At 39.4% G+C, this 19,386-nt stretch overlaps 1 protein-coding gene across 1 annotated transcript; it reads left to right on the top strand.

The window, feature by feature from the left end:
• The first annotated feature begins 448 nt into the window (after positions 1-448).
• Positions 449-18,571, top strand: LOC122882325 (ceramide synthase 2-like). The gene is made up of 11 exons (XM_044209613.1): positions 449-917; positions 7,537-7,710; positions 9,373-9,490; positions 9,599-9,717; positions 12,340-12,397; positions 12,652-12,702; positions 13,688-13,780; positions 14,271-14,399; positions 14,854-14,960; positions 15,053-15,206; positions 16,583-18,571. The coding sequence occupies exons 2-11, from the start codon at positions 7,538-7,540 to the stop codon at positions 16,733-16,735; spliced, it is 1,155 nt and encodes a 384-aa protein (XP_044065548.1). The 5' UTR covers positions 449-917; position 7,537; the 3' UTR covers positions 16,736-18,571.
• Positions 18,572-19,386: the final 815 nt, after the last annotated feature.

Raw genomic sequence — 19,386 nt, 5'->3', positions numbered from 1 at the left:
GCAAACAGCCTCTATAAGTATGATTTTCTAACAGTAAATTCATTTTACATTCAGCTGGAAATTCACAGGAAATGAGTGCAAATAACAAGGAGGTCAAAGGTCAGTTGGGGCAAAAGCTGTATCCCCGGTGTAAGATATATATGACACACACATCCGAGAGAAAAAACTTTTATCATCCATGAAAACAGAAAATTACAGAAAATGAAGGGCTGTGTGATTATAAATAAGACCAGACTACAGTGATCTGCCACCCTTTACCCCAGTTGTCATTTGTACAAAGAAGGGGGGTAAAACTTTTCCCCGAGCGGAAACAAAATGCGGATGGATTTGTGTGTGTGTGTGTGTGTGTGTGTGTGTGTGTGTGTCAGCCAGCCAAATGCTCTCTCATGTGCTTGGACGTCATCTGCGTCCCTCCCTCTCCGTTATTCCCTCACTCCTCCCTCTTGTCTTCCCCTCTCAGAGACTCAGTCCGCTCTCGTGTCGGCCCGACCTCCGCCTCTGCCCGGTCAGACACCCAGACAGACCCCGCCGACTGCTGGGACACACAAGTGGGGAACAATTAGCTGGGACACGACGAGAGAGAGAGAGAGAATAGCTTGTTTGGGGGGGGGGATTGCGGGTCGCATTGCAGCATTTCACACATTCTCCCATCTGAAGCCACTTTTTTGTTTTTACCCCCCACCATTAAGAAAAACAAACTTTGTACATCATGGAAAGATGTAAAAATCAGTCTGGATACTAAACTTGGACACTAAATGCGCCCTTCTGAGCACAACCAGCGGGCTGGGCACACTCAACAGGACCGTTAGGTTTTTAGCTAGCTAGCTAGGTGGAACCAGGACGACTTCAGAGACAAAGGCATTTTTCTCTGTTTGCGAGCCGTATTTTACGCTTCACTACGGGGGAAAAACACCAAAGTAAGTACCGTTTCACTCTCATGTCGGCGAGTAGACGATATGCGTTTATGTGCGCGTGAGTGGGTTAGCGGCGGACGCACGCTCCGTATCCTCCCAGACGTCATTACGCACTCATGTAGGAATCGGTCAATTAAGTATAACAGGCAACTTTGGACTTTTTAACGGAAAAAAACGCATACATGGCGGTGTAGAATTGTAACTATTTGAAAGTACGTTAATAACCGTCAACCTTTGTTTAAAATTAAAACACGAGGGCAACCTGGCGTGTGGCCCAACGGTGGGTCGGTTTCTAAACTAGCAGCAGATTATGCCACATTATCACTGTAACTACACAATTAACAGGCCACGGATAAAACACCACGCGTTACAGACAGAAATATTATAACATAAACCCTTTTAAATTATATCTGTTTTTTAATTAAAGTGATTTTTTTTTGTTTGGGACCCATCCTACTTGCACCCATTGTGGTCTTCACTTAGCTTTTCTGCTAATTCATTGTAGAGTAGCTACATTAAAGCTAGTATGAACACCACTGGGATAGAAAAACACGCACATTTAAAGGATTTAGGGAATAAGAATCTGGCAAATTGAGATAAGTGGCTGTAAAGTCATACTACAGCCACTGGAAGTACTGAGGAATATTATGGGAGTTAGTCTTGCTGGTTTGTTAGGTTTCTTACTCAAATTTCTGTAAATCTTTGACATGATAATAGTGTGTTAATATGTGTGCATGCATTGTCAAGCTTTGTATCCAGGTCAAACATGTAAATCATTGGGTCAAGTCCCAGGAAAGCCTGACAGTAGTGCTGAAGTTAATCAATTAATCAGTTAGCTGATTGAAAGAAAATTAATCCCCAACAAATTTGATAATTGATTAATCATTTAAGTAATTTATTAAGCAAAAAATGCCAAGCATTTGATGGTTCCAGCGTCTTAAATGTAAGGATTTGCTGCTTGTTATATACCACTCTAAATGATATACTGTATATCTTTGCGTTAGGGTTAGAGTGTTTGGCGAACAAAGCAAGCAATTTGAAAATGTCACCAATTGATCCAAAAGATAATCGTCAGATTAATCAATGATGAAACTGATTGTTTATTTTTGCCCCAGACTACAAGACACTTACTATATGTGATTGGCAACCAAATGATTCATTAAGAAGACAAATCCTCTTATTGATTAAAGCTTTGCATCCAGGTCAAATATCATGTTAGTCCCACAAAACACTCTAGAGTAAAAAACTAAACAAATTTTAGTTCTTTAGTTTTTGGTTTATCTCTCCCTAACCTACACATAAAATAACTTCAACTATCATCTGTCAGTGACTGCATCTTCTACTTCTTCAGCTCAAGCAGTTGCCTTGACTATCTTTGCACAGCAATACCTCGGTGTTGCTAGCGTTTGATGATCATTCCCTTCAGAGCTTGCTCTCAGCTGAAAGAATAGCCTCACATATATCCAGGGGCCAATTTAAATGCTCTGGGGAAGGTAACTGACTCGACTTACTCAAAGGGCAGAATCCAGTCAGAAGAGACTCAGCATGACAATATTACCCTCACACCTCCTGAACGAGCCTATTCAAATCAGTCTGCTGACTGATTGCATCTTCCCATCAATAATTCATGAGGGTCGCAGATAAGTGTCAAAGGTATTGAAGTTGACTTTCTTGTGATCCCTATGTAAAACACAGAAGATTGGATAACAGTGATGCAGCAGATCACTACAGACTGGTTGTCTGCCCTTGGGAGGATTTTACATTTTCTCCAACTGACAGTATATAATTTCTCTGCTATCTCTGTGTTTGCCTAACCACTGTATGTTGTACTTTAATAAAATTACACTGAACTGTTTCCAATCAAACCAAGATCGAGACGAAAGTCTAAAATGTGAAGGAATAGTGATGTGTTGGTCACGAACGAGCCGGCTCCCGTCTGAGAGCCGATTAGAGCAGAAATATTTTTTGTTTCATATTATATCATAGAAATTAAATTGAAATATACTGTATGTGTCTGTATAGAGTTGTGTAATTATTTATTAACCATACTATTTCATTAGTAGGGTGTTATTTTTGCTATACAACTAGGGTAGTTATTCTTGACACGTCTCACTTTTTAACCATCAATATGACAGAATATTTCAATGTACTGCAGATCAAGAATCTTGCAACAAATAAGACTGTACTTTAGGCGGGGACCAGCAGAAGTGGTACTAAAGAGCCGGCTGCCTTCAAAGAGCCGTAATTCCCATCACTATGAAGGAAGTGTATGACTCACCCTCAGACTCAAAATATCCAAAGCATGACCCGAGTTACGGCTAATGAACCATGTGCAGAGAGCATCAGCTTCCTGAACCGCCACTTCATCCCGCAATATGTGCATTCAGGATTTCATGGTTTTCAGTGTGATCTGCAAACTGTGGCTGCATGTTGGACCACAAGAAATGAAGGCTGTCAGTACAGAAGGTTGACATGCTTAATACCTACCATCTACTGTAATCTACAGTTTGACTGATAGTTTTTGAGAGCTGATATTATTGTTTTTGGCATAGCCACAATGTTGCACCAGTACATTACATGTAGTGTTTCCATCAAACATTTTACTATTGTCAGTGTTGAAATTACAGTAAAAAGCATTTAAAGTAAGGCTGCAACTAACGATTACTGTCATTATCGATTAGTCAGTATTTTCTCAGATAATCGTTTTGTCCATAAAATACCAGAAAATAGTGAAAAATAGCAATTATAAAATCTCCCACAAACGTGACCTATTCAAATAGGCAGATGTATCCGACCAACAGTCCATACCCACATATATTCAGTTACTAACATATATGACAGAGAAATCATAATTTCTTCATAAAATATTCACATTTGAGAAGCGGGAACCAGTGAATCTTTGGCATTTTTTCTTGAAAAATGACTAATGACGATGAATTGATTATAAAAAAATTGTTGCTGAATATGTTTTTGGCAGTTGATTAATTGACGCTTCAGCTATAATCTATACCCAAATGCTACACTAAATATCATACTAATTGAATGCTTTAATGGTTATATGCTCTGTTAGGAAAGGTGACCTATTACATAATTTTAATTGCAGAGGAGGACTACTACAATATTTGAATCAATTTTCAAGTCAGAATTATCAGTGAAATGTGCATGTTGTATGTCTGCTGGTTTATAGCCTGTTTTATTGTAGCGGTTCTCAGGGAAATCCTCTATCATATCAGTAATGGGCGGCATGGCTGACAGATAATTACTACAGTGCCACTATAGTGCTTTGAGCTGCAAATCATTTAGAATCTTACAATACTGGTGCTAATATGATACCTGAGCGCTGGCACTGATACCACGTGGCACTTTTTTCATTACCTCACAATGAAGAATATAAAATGTTTTTCAGCAAAACAATTTTTCCCCTATTTAATGAAAAAAGACAAACTTTGTGTTTAATTTTCGCATATTTTAAAGCATCTATAAATTGCAATTACTTTACCTGAATAAAATGCAGTCTAAATTGAGCAACACAATGATTTTGTTCAGGAAATATCTAATCTAAGAATAAGTAAACAAGACTAAGAATCTGACCAATAGCAACTTCAGTAGCAACTTTCAGTACCTGACAGTTCTTTACTTTGGGCTAGAAACATATTTCAGCCAGTACTCAAAAAGTTGTGAAGTCTATACTCTGCACAAATGAAGCTAGTAGTAATCCAGTTTGAGTTTGTCTGCATGTGTCCATCTGTTTATAGTGTAGCTCTAAAGTGACAACAATCAGTCCGTACAATGTGAGCTACAGCAATGTTCAAGGCCATGAAATAATTCAAGGCTGCTGACTTATCTGACTGACTCCAGTCTTGTGACCTTTTGTGATATCAGCATGTAGTCGATGATGTGCCGTTCTGTCTCCGACTTATCAAACCTGAGGTAGTGAAAACTCAGCTTTGACCTCTCGTGTCAAGTAGTCCACAGTGTACGCTATCTAAGCTCTCTGACCTCTCTGTGTCTGTCTCCTGTTCATTTTTAAAAGTTGTGCTTTGAATGAGTGAGCTGTCAGTGATCAACTTAAGTATGGACGGATATGAGTAAATGGGTAGTTATGCACACATAGACAGTATGTCATGAGTGACTCACAGTCAGCATATTGCTGCTGTCTTGTGACTTATGCTCCTGTAGTTGACTTAGTCTCCTATCATTCAGATAAACAAGGTATTGGGTGACTATAAAACTCCATAAGATGTTATGAATACATGGAGAGTGAATGGGGCAGCTGGAGTGCTCCCTCTGTATGGTGGCAGTATGTTTACATTCTCCAAATATTCCTGGACTCTGTACCAGGTTCCAGTCTGGTCTGTTTAGGTTTTCCTCTGAGGCTTGCTCCCTTTATTTCGTCCATTTAAAAAAAACCCAACTGCCTTATGGGTTTGTAAACTTAGGATTCAGCCTGAAGCTGGATCTCTGTTAACAATCACCACAGCCATGTAATGTACATATATTCATGGTGGGGAAGAGAGAGAGAGGAGACAGTCCGAGAACTTCCTTCCTCCCTCCGCTGCCAGAGGCCTCCTTTATTTTTATTGGACCTTTGAAATGGTCAGAGTCTGGTCATGTGATCCTGTCAGCCAATGGAATGTGGTGTTAGGAAAGCTGTGTGGGGAAAAGAGCTTTAACATGCTGAATTCACTGGATGATCTCAACTAGTCACCCTAAAAATATCCTCTCAAGTCTTACCTTGCCTCCACACAGCAGCAATGCAAAAAGTAAAGAATTTGTCCTTGTTTAGTTGCAAGTATTTCCTCCTTGATTGTTTGTTTGTTTTTGGGTGTGCCTGTGCATGTGTTTATGTCGAGCCTAATTACAGCTGATACTTATTAACAGTTTATATAGTCAGACATTATTATAGGAAATAATTCATTACATGTGGAAGTCAATGAAGTCTGCTTTCCTCAGCCCTTTGAGGCATCATTTGTACTCAGAGGCTCATTTAGTTATCTGTTTTTGGCAGAGCTCACAAGATTGTCACAGAGAAGTGAGATGGGTTTATACTGAAGTGCAAGAGTTGGCAAAATTACTGGGAAAAAAATTGTCACCCTTCCCGTCCACCACCACCTGTGCTGAGGGTAGAGAGAGAGAGAGAGAGAGAAGGGAAAGCCCAGTGGCCGTCCAGCCGTGCTGTTGCAACAGGAAACAGCGGCCATGACTAACATGACATGATGTGGAAAACAATCAACACTCTTAACCATGGCGCCGTCTCGTGCACAGTGTCAGGGGCTTCAACTAGCAGCAATATGTTTTATCTTTGACTACGGCAAAGATAAGGGCATTGACAAAAAAGGGCTGTGTATCAAACTTCAGTACTTTTTTGGTACAGACCAAAATGTGTCCAATTAAACTGTCGAGTACCGAAAGCCTGCGTTGAATATCTGGTCGGATTTCTGAAGCTGATCTCACTTATTCTTTAATCAGATTGCCCAATTTGAATTAATCAATTCATGGTTTAAGTCACCTTTCAAGCAACATGCCAAAGATACTCAGGTTCTAGCTTATTAAATGTGAATATTTGCTGTTTTTCTTAGGAAATTAGGAAATTTTAATGGGCATTTTTCACTATTTTCTGACACTTTGTAGAACAAATGGAAATAGAAAATAATCTGTTTATTAATATTTGATAATGAAAATAATTGTTAGTTGAAGCATCCCTAAATTTTAGTTGAAAGGAAAAATGGTTTTGTAGAAAAATATGTCTTTATTTCTCAAAATAGAGTTTATTGAAACACAGTGCTTTATATCCAAGTCTAATTTCAGCTACATATTTTAAAGAAAGCCGAAGGAGGGAGAGCGTTACACATGGCTTTGGCTCTCTGGGACAAAGAGGGAATCCTTCTTGATTGCTAGCAGGGAGCAGCAGGGTGGGGATGGGACTGAAGTGAAGCAGTTACAGGGATTCGGCACTTACAGCTGCAGTGGGTGGGAGGGGAGTTTCTGTAGATCTGCAAGGGGACTCCAGAGATGTAGTGTGTGGGGGCGCCCCCGCTGCTCTGCACATATGGATGAATCATGACTCACATCCCTCAGATGCTAGTTCTCGCTCACTGCCAACCCTTTCACTCTCTTTCTCTGCCACTCCCTAAGCTTAGCAGCAGAAACATTCATGTCTGTACTCTGAATAAAAACCAACTCTCGCAGCTGTTGTCAACTGTTTAGGAAAGTTCTGGTGTTGAAAGCATGAAGCTCAGTTGTTGGTCTGATTTCTCCTCCCTCACGTGGGCCTGCTGAGCTCCCTGCATGCTGCTTGTACTCTGTTATATGCATTAGGAAAAACCTACAGCCAGGCTTCCAGTGAGAGGGAAACGTTTGTACCGTCATCTAATTCTCTTAATTACATGGTATCAAAGATGTCTTCCCATGTACATGGCCAGGCCTGTATAGCTGCTGCCTTTAAAGCAAGCCACTTGTTGTGCGTTCAGAGTTTAGGTGGAAACATGTCACCGGTTTTGTTTTTCTTTACGGTGTGGATTCTGCCTCTACAACATCTGTATCTTGGGTCTTGAGACTTTAGTTTCACCGCCTTATAGACCCATAGAGGTGGAGGTGACTCCATGTGTGTCCTGTGTTGCAGGATGATGTCGGGGCTGAGTGAGTGGTTCTGGCAGGAGCGGCTGTGGTTTCCAGAGGGCCTGGGCTGGGCCGACCTGGAGGATCGGGATGGACGAATATACGCCAAAGCCCGCGACTTGTGGGTGGCGCTACCCATCGCCCTTGTATTCCTCATTATCCGTCAGATCTTTGAAAGGTCAGTCCGCTTTTCTCTCTGTCTACTCGATATCTGTGCCCCTCATCTATGTCTCTGGCTATTAATTCAAACATTTGCTTCTTCTATATTTACACATTTTTCTCCGTCCTCTGTCCAGTCTTGTCTTTATTCCTCGACTTCTGCCTTCTCTTTTTTTAGTCAGCCCATCCATTATCTCATCCTCTGACCTCTAATTACATTATTTTACTCCAGAATGCAGTTTTTATGCCTCCGTGCCGCCGATAGCCGTGGCTGGAGGCATTATGTCTTCAGGTTGTCCGTCTGAACGCGATATCTAAGGGAATTTCTTTAAATTTGGCACAAACGTCCACTTGGACTCAAGGAAGAACTAATTTGGTTATCAAAGGTCAAAGGTCACTGTGACCTCACACGTTTTTGGCCATAACTCAAGAATTGATGACCATATTTCACAGTTAGTCAGACAATGAATTGGTGACACTGTTGACTCAAAGGTCACTGTGACCTCAAAATGCCAAAATTTCACACAGATGTTTACTGGGATATGATGTGATGATAAGTTTTTCACTTCACTGTGACATCCTGGAAAAACACTAGTTTGGCCATTATTCAACCCCATAACTCAGGAACACTGATTGTGACCATATTTCACAGTTGGTCGGACACTGAATAAGTGACATTTTTGACTCAAAGGTCATTGTGGCCTCTAAATAGGTTTTTAGCCATAATTTAAGAATGAATTGGGCAATTCCAGATTTCACACACATGTTGACTGGGACGACACAATGAATAAACAATAACTAGCACAGTACAGGCTTTCCTCCATCTCATCCATTCTGCCTTTCACTTCCTGCCTCATTCTGAATTTCGAGCGTTATCTGAATCACGTAACTGCAAACAATGTATTGGAGCGTGCCTAGTTAATCGTGATCCTGTGAGTGAGTTTCACCTACAGCTCATAGAGAGGCTTTACATCTAAAAATGTCAGGAGAAAACAAAAGCACCACATTTTGCGTTGCTATATTCTATAAGAATCCATCTTTACATAGTAATCGATTACATGTGTACCTGTTTAGCCAATACATCTATGATAATCCCTCATTAATCAGTTCAGCAATGTATATTCACTGGAATCATACATATGTATCATCAATATAGTGATAACTTCCATTTAGCCAAAAAATACACTTTATACCTTTTATTCATTTCCTTCCAAGCATTCACTACATATATTGTACAAGTCTGGACAGACATGGATGTAAACTGCAAATAGACGACAGGCGGTAATTCTAATTATCTCTTGCAGTTATTTACAGTAATATTCCCTGTGCTGTGCCTTACTTTATAATAAGTAAAGCTCTGTTCTTTCAAGTGACTCATATTGTATCTCACACAAGTGTTCCTATTTCCAGTAGCTAATCTTTTGGAAATCAGACAACCGTTACAGAGTCCACCTGTTTTTTATTGCTCTCTTCCTCATTATTTTGTTTGTTTAGTAACATTATCTTCTTGTCAGCCTGACGTACATCATCCTAAACTCTAATAGTTCAAATTACCTTTCATGTCCATTAGCTTCATTTACCTTAGATTTGGGTAATTCAAATGTAAAGAGTTTCCATGATTTCACCCTGTACTGCATCTATGCTTCTTCACTTTCTCACTGTCTAACTTTTGTCATTGCAGGACGGTGGCTACACCGCTGGCCTCTCTGCTCGGGGTGAAAGAGACAGCACGGCTTAAAGCCCCTCACAACCCCACACTGGAGGGCTACTACTGTAACATTACCAAAAACCCCACACAGGTAGATGTTCCCGCACGCCCATACACACTTAAAAGGACAAAGTACCGTGCTATGTGTGTTGTCAGGAAATTAAATCCTTCAATCTGAAACTCTTTGTGCTGTTCTCAGACTTCAATAGCAAGCCTTTGCAAGCAGACTGGCTATTCAGAAAGACAAGTGCAGCGATGGTTCAGGAGACGAAGGAACCAGGACAGACCGAGTTTGCTCAAAAAGTTTCGAGAGGCCAGGTAAACACACACACACACACACACTCTCTATTTTAAATATATATACACACACTTCTATAGACCTATGAAGCAGGTTGAAACAGGTACTTGCCGTTGCGTTCCTCCAGCTATATGAGCACATTTCTGAGGACAAAAGTAACCCTCTATTTTTAACATGCTATCATTACAATGCTACTAGTAGCCCCTACGCTTCTCACACACACACACACACATCCACATACTCATTAGCACAGGGCCTCAGCAACAGGGGCTCTGTCACTACTGTTGGTTATTTTTATGTGTGAGCAGTAGCAGAAGCTAAACCAACAGCATGATCATAATACTGCATAATAGCATAATATTGTTATTATCACTAGGATTGATACACAGGCAAATATTCAGTGATATGCATGTAGACAAACACATTCGTAGGTGATGTTAATGCGTTAGTACACCGCATATGTTGTGTTCAGTGTGTAACTTCTCTGTAGTGACGTGACTATTGTTACCATTAGCTTCATTGTCATGATTATTGTTCATGTTGACAGATCCATAAAAGCTTTTTACGTGACTTAAACGTTAGTCCCTGTAAAAATCATTCTTGACTTTGGAAACAGCAGTTGACACAAACAATCTCACCACAAGGTCCACTCTGTTTAGCGTAGCTGTCTGACTACATCACAGGATTTTCCTCAGCGGATGGGATTGCTCATTTGCTTGTAAATGTAGACGTTCAAATTTCCATTTTTTTCTGAGCAGGATGGGTTCACAAGTCTGTTTTAAAACAATAGTCAAGTGCCCATATGCTTGCTGTAATCATTTCTCCTGTTCATACTGGACATTAAAAGATCTCTTACTAACAGGCTTTCAGTGGAAGTGAAGGGGGACAAAATCCACTTGGTGTTTCTGTGCTGAGCTGTAGTGAAGGGTAGTAACACCAAGTGGGAAATTTGTTAAAAAGGCAGTAACTTTGGAATATAACTTATTGATTTGTCTAACTCAGATTGCTGAAGTCTCATATTAGCTTCGGATAAACTTTGGAATTAGGGCTGCAGCTATCGATTGTTATAGTAATCGAGTATTTTACCGATTATTCCATTCCATTATTCCATATTATATATTATCTGAGAGTTGCAGCAGACCTGCAGTTTTCTGGGAGTTTGTTCCAGATATGTGGTGCATAAAAACATAAACGCTGAAACTGAACTCTGCTTCTCCATGTTTAGTTTTAGCAGACCTGTCCCAGACCATCTGAGACTCTGGATGGTTCATAACGTAGAAGAAGATTAGAAATGTACTTTGGCCCTAAACCATTCAGTGCTTTATAAACCAACAGTGAAATCAGTTCTTTGACAGACAGGAAACTAGTGTAAAGACCTCAGAACTGGAGTGATGCGATCCACTTTCTTGGTCTTAGTGAGGAGTGAATCAGCTGCAACTGCTAATCGATTTTTTAGAGAGACTTGTAAAGACACCTTTACAGTAGTCAAGTCTACTGAAGATAAATGCAAGTTTTTCCAAATCCATTAGGAAGGGATCGTTTAATGACTAGTATGAACAGGAGGAATGATTACAGCAAGCAAAGTATGTCTCAGTGTTCATATGGGCACAGGACTTTATTTTAGGACAGACCTGAAATAAATGTGAAAAAAAGTGCTTGGAAACATTTCCAACATCTACATTTCCATAACAACTGGGCAACTCTGTCTGCTGAGATTGTTTTTGTCACCCTATACATTGTCACTATTAATTGCTGATGAATTTTGTAAACCTAAGTGATGAGCGCAACAAATTAAATTCTTACTTCCTGTGTTGGTTGGCAGAAACCTCAGAGAAATACCTCAAAACCTGAGCAAATTAAATCAAAACTCCCGGCATGCCTAAAAAAAAAGTTTGATTTTTTTGTGTGTAATTTTGGTAAAGTGACCCTCTGCAAGCACAGTACAGGCTTGCAAGAAGATAAATCAGACTGGTGTGTGTATGTCCCTGTGTCTGCTGTATATGTGTGTGTAAAATTATATTTAAGATTATCTACAGATTGATGTTCTGCATATGTTGCCCATAAGGGTGTGTGTGAGGATGTGCATGTGACTGCATGTTTGTCACTCCCTGGTCATGGTGTCTGTTTCGCTGTGAGTGTTTCGACATTTCTCTCCTGAATGAATCTATTGTTTGTGTGCATACACAACAGGCTTTCTGTCTCTCTCATTTATTTTTCCCGCTGGTGTATCTCACACACTCTCACTGTCTTTCTGTTCTTTTTCTCTATTGAAATCCCCTCTCTACACCTGTACGAGAGGCTGTAATGACCCCTCACTGTCTCTGTTACAGGACATTAACAGGGAGGATACTGTCTGACAGCTCTCATTGTCTGTTTGCACGTGTTTGGCTGTGTGTGTGTGTGTGTGTGTGTGTGTGTCCTGATTTGACATTCTCAGCGTAGTTCACCAGATTTTTCCAGGCTGCCCATTCAGCCTGGCATTTCTTTCCAACTTGCACTTTTGTGTGTTTGTGAGCGAGAATGTGTGTGTGTGTGTGTGTGTGGTGCGCTTATGTGTCTGCTGGTAGAAAATGTGTCTATTGTCTTTTTCCCATTGACTGAGTAGAAAGTGTGTTTGTATGTGTGTGTGTGTTCTCTTGCAGTTGGAGATTTACCTTTTACCTTCTTGCTTTCATTGCTGGCCTGGCCGCCCTCATCGATGTGAGTACTGCCATGTTAACCACGACCCCTCCTTCTCCTCCTCTCTTTATGTTCACATCATAATTCGTCACCTGCTCTGCTATCGTAATATCGTAACATGACGATTTCCATGGTAGTCGGTCTTTTTTGCTGCGATAACCTCACCTCTCGCACTGTCAGAGAGGCAGCGCAGACTCATTGTCATGCTGAGTCAGTTGATATAAATACACATGTCGAGCTCTGCTGTCTCATTCACATCGCATCTCTCCTTCCAGAAACCTTGGCTGTATGACCTGCAGGAGATGTGGCAAGGCTTTCCTGTGCTGGTACGTCTCTGGGATGGCTATGTACACTGAATGCACCAGGGTATCTGCAGGTTTTGAAAAGTCAGACAACATTGAATTCAGTTCCCTTACAAAAAGTCTTTAGGTAATAACAAGTCTTACATTTAATTTACAAAGGTCTTGAATATTTTCTCTTGCCTGCCTTTTTTGTATGTGGTTGTTGGCTATTGGGAGACGTTATACATCTATAAACTACAAGTGAGACTGCGGAGTGTGCTGCAGGAGGCTGATCAATCCTTTTTTGTGGAGTTTCAGTCAGCGCCATCACACCTGTAGCTAACACTGTTGCTACTGGTAGCCACAGTAGCTAGGAAGCTCATCAATTCATAATGGGCAAGTGTCAGTTTTAGCAAAAACTTTAATTAATTCATTACTTTTTAGTTGGTTAATTCATCCATCAATGTTCTGCCACTTATCTGGGTTCAGGTCATTGATTAATTAATGTATTAATTATATTACTAGGAATTATTGTTATATACAGCTGGGAAGTACTGACAAAATGTGATAAAATGTCATTAAAAATTCATGTACTTTATAAATAATTGTAGGCCTAATTGTCCCTACTGGTTTTCTGTCATTCTTTGACTAGTATGATCGTGAGAAAGGTATAAAATTCCATTAAAAATGTAATTAAATTTGATTTTAATTAAGTTAGATAATCAGTTCATCATTTAAGTAATTTTTGTTGGTTCTCTGTGTTGTATAATAATCAACTAAATATCATGGACTCCTAGCCATACAAAACAGGCCATTTGAATGTGTCACCCTGGGCTCTAAGAACTTGTTATGAACATTTTTCTGACATTTTACAGACCCAACAATTAATCAATTGATTAAGAGAATAATTGGATAATAAAGATTAATCAATAATTCAAATAATGGTTAGTTGCAGCCCTAGTTCCCAATATAGATATGCGCACGCTGGTGTATGAATTTCAAAATTAAAGCTCTGTTTCCTCTACTTCAGACTCTCCTGCCATCTCAGTATTGGTACTACATGATTGAGCTGGGTTTCTACAGCTCTCTGCTCTTCAGTGTGGCTTCTGATGTCAAACGCAAAGTGAGTGAATTTACCTGTGGAACACACTTAGTTCAGGTGGGATAAAACAAAAGACTTGCATGGGAACAGAAGGAAAATATACACAAATTACTGTAAATGGAAAACTTGTGATTTATACAGACAGTTTGTTTTTCACTTTTATATGGTTATTACATCATGATCAACTGTACACAAGAGGAAGACAAAGTCTGTTTTCACTATCTGATCAGTTTGACATCTGGTACGGACTGTGGGTGGACATTAGACTGTTGTTACACGTGTGTTTGAATGTGTATGTGGGAGTGTTTGGACTTTGCTCAACCTGGGTCAGCTGAGCACAGTGGGAGAAATCTTGCCAAAGAGGCACATTGTGTTCCTCCAACACAATATTCTAACTTAGTTGCCTCTTAATCAGGATTTATCGCTTCACACACAAACAGTGTATTCCCAACATTTCCCTTTTCTCAGCATAAATGCCATGTCTCCTTTTGCCATTCCTCCTTCTCTTTAGGACTTCAAGGAGCAGATTGTTCACCATGTAGCGACCATCCTCCTCATCAGCTTCTCCTGGTGTGTTAACTACATCCGCGCTGGAACTCTCATTATGCTGGTGCACGACTCCTCTGATTACCTCCTTGAGGTAAATGTCTCCAAAGGGTCATTGCTGCACTTTACATTCACAGTATTTTGATTAGCACACTTTAGTATGCAAACATGTGCCTGCTATCACAACCAGTTAACTATTGTTTATGGTAAACTGACATACAGGAAATGTGTAAATATGAATGAGGCCAGTATGAACAATTACCACATCATATTTTAATGTTGATGTCATTTATCGCTACCAAAAAGAAAAATACTGTTTACATGCTGCATCCCCAATGGGTTTTAAGTTCTGTTCACACATTATTCAATGAGTGCTATGAAACAACACTGATGATACACTGCCACCTTGTGGAGGAAACTACACTTTGGTGATCTTTAGTGGGATATAGGCAAACCAACTACCATTTTCATTATTCAAACAAATACTTTATCCATTTATCTGCAACTTTCCTAATAAACTGAATTGGCTTTCTTTCTCTCTCCGACAGTCTGCTAAGATGTTCAACTATGCTGGGTGGCGAAATGCCTGTAACTACATCTTCATTGTATTTGCTGCAGTCTTCATTGTCACTCGTCTGGTCATCTTCCCCTTCCGGTACTCACACGTTTTAAACAATTATTTTATTGTAATATACAACTGGGTGTATTAAGTTACCTTGTCCTTAATCCTCACTATCTGTATTGCAGGATTATTTACTGTACGTGGGTTTACCCAGTGACCATCTATGAACCCTTCTTTGGCTACTACTTTTTCAACGGACTTTTGATGGTTCTGCAGTGTCTACATATCTTCTGGGCCGTCCTCATCATACGCATAGCACTCCGTTTCCTCACTAACAATGTAAGCAAACAAAGAAATGTAATGCAAAGTTCAAGATTATGTTTATTCATCCATTAAATCATGGAAATGGCAGCGCTCACATCTTTATCATCCAGCACTGATTTAAAAACAAATATACAGTAAATACCCACAAAATACTAGCAAAGGCACATTTTTTCTGAATAAAATTTACATTTGAAATACCGAAAGAAGTTGACGTTAAAATGAAGGTCCTCAAAGAAATTTAAGTTGCAGTGTAAGCATTGAGTGAAACTGAAGTATCAGTGCTGACAGGTGTTGAAAAGTGTAAGTGATAAATTGAGTTGTTGAAGTGGACGTCCTGAGAGAGAGTAATGCCAGTTCAAGTGTATAAACTGAAAAAACATGTCAGTTTAAATGTCAACTTAAGTGCAAGCTCTGAAAGCAGTTTGAGTAAACTGTGTAAACACTGAAAGTTGTTGGAGTTAGAAGAGCTGAAGACATGTTATTTATTTTTAAAAAATTTTTTATGTCACTTCAAATGTAAGCTGTGAAAGGAGCTGAGGTGTCACTTTAGGTATTATGTGGTTGTCAAGCAAACAAGGAAACAGGGAACAAGAGGGAATAGGACCCAAACACAGACTTGGAGGCAGAGCAGATGCAGTTCAGTAATTTAATAAATAAGAAAGTCTTACGTGTGTAGGCAGAGATTAAAAAAACAGGAGAGGAGTCCAAACAAGCAAATGAGTCCAAGAGGGACCAGACAAAATCCAAAACACACAATAAGTCCAGGCCCAAACACAGGGGCAGAAGGCCAGACCACTTGACAGCAGGTACAAAGAAAAACACAGACTAAATACACTCAGGTAGGGGAGACAACGAGACACAGGCGGAACCAATAAGGGCAAGCAATCAAAGATAGAAAGCAAAACTACAAGTCACATGAGGGAGGGAGAATATTTCAAAATAAAACAGGAAACATCGATATATATAACATGAAACTGAGGAAAACAAAAACTAAGAGGCAGAGAGGACATGACAAGCGGGCTACAGTGGTCTCACTGTAAGAAAGTAAGAGTAAGATTCTGTTTATTCATCCATAAAATCACAGACATTTAAGCGCTTACATCCTTATCATCCAGCCTTGATTACAAGACAAATATAAATACCCAAAAGATAAAATATAAGACATAAATACATGCAACATAAGAATATATTCCATAAAAGCTATGAAAGAACTATAGGTATATTCAAATTCAGGTCATCTTACAGATCTCTTGTGCACAACCAGATGCGCGCACATTTTCATGCATGCGACTGGACAGTTTGAGTTTGTTCTGACATTGGCCAGAGCTTCAGAGCGGAAGATCTCCTTGATTAATGATGTGTTTCTAAACGGGCTCTTTTGTTTTTTCCAGGAAAAAGTGGACGATGAAAGGAGCGACAAAGATGAAACAGATGAATCAGAAGAGGAGGAGGAAGAGGACGAGGATAAAAAGGACATGAAGAAAAATGGACCGGTGCAGAACGGTCACACAGTCCACAACAACAACCACAGCAAGACAGATTGAAAGCAAACGTGTCAGGATGAAAGAATGTGAGAAGGACTCATGTCCCTCAGTGGGGGAGCAGAAAGGATGAAAAGAGAGAGAAAGAAGAAGGGGTGCGGGTTAGGGAGGGGGCAAGTCATTCCCTACAAACCAAGAACAGCAGGTATCTTGAGGAAATTTGACACTGTTACTTTTGCAGAACACAAAAACACACTCACACATGTTCATTCGTACTTTTAGAGGCCACAGAGATCCAGCAGATGATATACACTACATTAAGTGACAAGGCTGTTTTGCTTTGAAGCTTTGAGAAAAATTTATCATTGTCAGTGTGTGATGTCAATCCCAAAATTTCAAAGAGACAGGGGAGAAAATGGAGAGGAGCAAAGTGTGGAGAGGACACAGGAGGGGGGTGATGCTGCTTCTACTTTAGCTTTCCTTGTTCTGTGTGCCTTAGAGCCAGCTAATGGCTATTAAAATGCCATTTTATAGCTTTCTGCTTTAATCTTGTGTTGCTTTATTTCGTCGTACCTTTTTTGTTTTCTACTTAAAGAACAAAAGAGAGTGAAAGTGAGTTTTATTAAAGTGAGACAATAGGGCATTTATTTCCCTGATTTTCTGTCTATGCAATTACGTAAATGTTAAGCTATTGCAACGTCTTTGCACAAACATACAGTGTCTCTTATATACTGTAACAACTTGCAGTAGGACTGCATGCCTCTGCTCTCTAATGCGGCCTGTGCCATTTGTAAAGTAGTCTGCCTTGTAAGGTTGAAGGAGTAAATTTGGTGTTAGTTTTTTAGATAAACAGCAAGGAAATCTTGCTTTCTTGTTTTAATTTCTGTTCAATTCTTAATCCAGTAAAGCTCATCGTGTACAATTTCTGCTTCCAAAAGAGATTTCTGACCTGCAAAGGTTATTCTCAATTCTTTGCTGTTTGAGCAGTCAGGGATACCCGGAAATGAGTGCTCAGCACAAACACTGCAATAGAAATCACAGCTTCCTGCTAGTTTTGATGGAGCTGAATGTTTTTCCCTCTCTGGTTTGGCTGAAGCTCTTTGATCCAGTTGAGTCTTGAATCACACTGCTGATGTCGCCCGCTGAAAACCGATGACTCTCAATAAAATCATTGTGAAGGTGGGTTGCTTTGTTGAAATACTGGAGTTTTACTAAGTCGAATGGAATGGGACAGATCAACCATTTCCAGATTTTACAAATATGAACCAGATTTCATCAATTCACTGCCTAGTAGCCTGGGTTATGTTTGTTTACCAGGGTTAGAATTTAACTGTTGATCTAAGTGAATGATTTTAGGTATGATTCTGTGTATGAAACGGGTTTACAGGTATTGCTATTTGATGTTAAGGAGGTAAAAGATATGTTAATCAGTTTTTAGCTGTTCAATGTTTGAGTTTTAAGACTTACGAGGAATTCATAAAATGAGTGTTGCAGGTTTGTTGTCATGCTTTAAAGTTTTTTGTATGTCAAGTGCCTTATCTGTAATGTATGGGAAGCTCTCTCTCCTGTCTTCATGTCCTCTCGTTTTCTTTCCTGTCTCCACTTCACATCACAGATCCAACTCCAAGACTGGTATGTTCTCCCTCCTCCCTCCACTGTCTCATCCATCACTCACTTCTCTCCTCTTCTTTATAAATTACCTCCCTTTCAAACTCACCCTAATTCCACCATGACGTTCTTTTTTACTAACCCAGACCAACCAGCAACCTCCTCTTCCCCAGAGATACAGAAGAAACAGCTGTGTCCTAATTACAGTGTTGTTTTTTTATTTCGTATTTTTTGTTAAAATGAAAACTAAGTATTGTTCTTAATAATAAAAGCAAAGATCTTGAATCACAATGCACTTTGAAGTTGTTTTTATTCATTTATGCATCATATCTGCGAACATACCACAAAGCAAATCCTTATAAATAAAACATTAGACCATTATACACGATTTTGTCCCTTGAAACTCCATCTGACATAATGTTGAAATACACTATGACTTTACAGAGTTAAAATACAGTAACATGAACATGAACAAAGTCCTTTAGCAGGAAATCTGTAATCCTTTTAAAGCTTATTGATGTATTCACTCTGAGAAGAATACCCCATATAATCATACAGCTAGACCTCTGATTTCAAAGGAGATACAGCGGTGGAAAGTATCTATATACATTTACTCAAGTACTGTACTAAAGTACAATGTAGTACTACTCTACTGCATTTCAGAGGAAAATATGGTACTTTTTTACCCCACGACATTTATCCGACAGCTACAGTTACTAGTTACTTTGCATTGTACATAAAAATATATGATCATCTTACAAAATACAATGCATTGTTATAGATTAAACTACAATACAGTATAATGATGATACTTCATATCGGGAGGAAATTAACAATCTTACAGGTTGGTGCACAAAGACATATAACTTATACTACTCATATTACACATACTGTACATATTTTGTGTGCGCATACGTGTATATGTATATAAGTAACTGTAAATATAATTTTTCCTTATGTCTTCCTTTAGTGCTACTTTTATATATTTTGTTCTATTGTATTCCCTATTTTATTGTTTATTCTATTCTAATTTAAAATATTTGTTTATACACTGTCTGTGTGTGTGTAGCATGGAGGGGGCTACAACTGCATTTCATTGTGCAATC

This window comes from Siniperca chuatsi, linkage group LG9 (genome assembly GCF_020085105.1).
Source record: "Siniperca chuatsi isolate FFG_IHB_CAS linkage group LG9, ASM2008510v1, whole genome shotgun sequence".
Taxonomy (NCBI): Eukaryota; Metazoa; Chordata; class Actinopteri; order Centrarchiformes; family Sinipercidae; genus Siniperca; species Siniperca chuatsi.
Note: the sequence above shows the minus strand (reverse complement) of the source record. Positions and strands in the feature narration are given on the sequence as shown.